The sequence below is a fragment of the Montipora foliosa genome, unplaced genomic scaffold (assembly GCF_036669935.1).
Source record: "Montipora foliosa isolate CH-2021 unplaced genomic scaffold, ASM3666993v2 scaffold_460, whole genome shotgun sequence".
In the NCBI taxonomy this organism is placed as follows: Eukaryota; Metazoa; Cnidaria; class Anthozoa; order Scleractinia; family Acroporidae; genus Montipora; species Montipora foliosa.
The window spans coordinates 35,001-37,500 of record NW_027179768.1 but is presented as its reverse complement, the minus strand read 5'-3'; the positions used below and the strand labels follow the sequence as shown (position 1 = coordinate 37,500).

General features: G+C 41.2%; 1 protein-coding gene and 1 pseudogene across 1 annotated transcript; both read left to right on the top strand.

Moving 5' to 3' along the window:
* The first annotated feature begins 611 nt into the window (after window positions 1-611).
* Window positions 612-1,607, top strand: LOC137989491 (uncharacterized). The gene has a single exon (XM_068835302.1). It carries the CDS (start codon window positions 612-614, stop codon window positions 1,605-1,607), a length of 996 nt encoding a protein of 331 aa, XP_068691403.1.
* Window positions 1,608-1,662: 55 nt separating this feature from the next.
* The window catches only part of LOC137989490 (uncharacterized), a 1,620-nt pseudogene continuing 782 nt past the window's right edge, over window positions 1,663-2,500 (top strand).

Sequence of the window (2,500 nt, the reverse complement as noted above, 5' to 3'; positions counted from 1 at the left end):
AATGGCGGCTTCTATTTCAGAGACAATGTTCTTGTATGGGATTTGGTTGGGAGTTGGGGCAAATTTAGGACCCTTTTCTAGAAGAGAACGTTCTGCAGAAGAAAGCGGTTTTATCGATAGATTGACTACCCAATTCTTCCTGTCGATAAAATGAGTTGAGCAGTTATCTTCATTCCTCAAGTTATAGAGCTTTTTGTCATGTCGCAACTGGATACTACTGCGGACGGATTCTGCTCTCATCTTCAGAAAATTCTGAAACACCATTAAGGTGTTCTCAGAAATCAGAGGTGTCAAGTCATTCATGGTCTCATGTAAGATCCTTCGTTTTTCTTTAATCTGGTCATGGCAGATGGAAATTCTAGCTTTCATGCAGTGCCTGCTCGCTCGTTCCATAATGCGTCTGAAGATAAGTTGATTGCCAGGTGGTCTAAATTTCAGAGACTTCGGGAACCAGTGTTGTTCAAGTGCCATATGAGTAAAATGCAAATGGCGGTGGTGTGCTTCTAATTTGTAGGTCGTCTTTTCCATGGATCTTGCTAATTTTAGGGCTTTCTTCCCGGCCTCAAGGCGAATACAGTTAAAAATAGAAGAACCGTAGCCAGGCTACTCATATGGCACTTGAACAACACAGGTTCCCGAAGTCTCTGAAATTTAGACCACCTGGCAATCAACTTATCTTCAGACGCATTATGGAACGAGCGAGCAGGCACTGCATGAAAGCTAGAATTTCCATCTGCCATGACCAGATTAAAGAAAAACGAAGGATCTTACATGAGACCATGAATGACTTGACACCTCTGATTTCTGAGAACACCTTAATGGTGTTTCAGAATTTTCTGAAGATGAGAGCAGAATCCGTCCGCAGTAGTATCCAGTTGCGACATGACAAAAAGCTCTATAACTTGAGGAATGAAGATAACTGCTCAACTCATTTTATCGACAGGAAGAATTGGGTAGTCAATCTATCGATAAAACCGCTTTCTTCTGCAGAACGTTCTCTTCTAGAAAAGGGTCCTAAATTTGCCCCAACTCCCAACCAAATCCCATACAAGAACATTGTCTCTGAAATAGAAGCCGCCATTACCCATCTACCTGATGAACAGAAGGACTCTATACGAACCTCCACTGCCGCGATCTTACATCGAGCCCGATTACCTCTCCACAAGAACATCACAAAAGAGGAAAGGAAAGCTCTGAAGGATCTAAAAAAAGATGACACCAGGATTTTGATGAAAGCAGACAAAGGAAATTGTTTTGTTGTTTTAGATACCATTGATTACAACAACAAAATGAATGCTTTATTGAATGACCACAACACCTATGAACTGGTCTCCAAACCTCCTTTCCGAAGAATTGAACGAGAACTGAACAATAGGCTTTTAACACTCAAGAATCAACTAAAAATCTGCGATTCTACGTATCGAAAACTTCGCTCCACTGATACTATACCACCCGCCATCCGTGGATCAATTAAGCACCACAAAGAAGGCAACCCACTCAGACCCATTGTTTCATCTATTGGTTCAGCGCTCTATAACACTTCAAAGTTTCTAATTAACCAACATCTTGACACCTCTCCAAAATGGCAATGGTTTCTCAGTCCCTAATTCCTCCAAATTTGTCGATGAAATCTCCAACATTGACATACAAGACGACGAAATTATGCTGTCCTTTGATGTGGTATCGCTCTTCACAGCCATTCCTGTCAAGAAAGCCTGTGATTAAATAAAAAATAAACTGGATTGTGATGAATCACTACACTTACGCACAAAACTTGACACTACTGATATAATCTCTTTGTTGAACTTTGTCCTATCCAATAACTACTTCGTCTACAAGGACAGTGTTTATAAACAGATCCATGGTTGTGCCATGGGCAGCCCTGTCAGTCCCGTGGTTGCCAATTTATGTATGGAAGCAATCGAGGAGATGGCCATCAACACAACTCCCGTTCCACCTAAAGTATGGAAACGATATGTTGACGATAGTTTCTGTATCATTAAAAGAAACGCCGTTGACTCTTTCCATAACACACTCAACAGTATCGATCAACACATCTCCTTTACCATCGAAGAAGAAAACAATAACCAGATCGCTTTTCTGGACGCTTTGGTTTCTCGCAAGGATAATGATCTCATTATTGAGGTTTACCGTAAACCAACCCACACTGATAGGTATCTAGATTTCTTCTCCCATCATGACAAACGACACAAGACCAGTACAGCTGAGACTTTGTTACATCGCGCAACTAATCTCCCGAGCACAAAACAAGGAAAAGAGAAAGAACTTATTCATGTCATCGACGCTCTACGATCTAACAATTACCCCCAAAATGTTATCTCCAACATTCTCAAGAAGAAATCTTCTACTCAGCGAACAAATCCCATCCCAACACCTGAGGAACTTGTTTGCATGTTTTTTAAATGGGTTGCACCCTCCGAATTCTCCAATTATGCAGTCCTCCCCTATATTAATGGCATTTCTCAGCCTCTAACTAGAC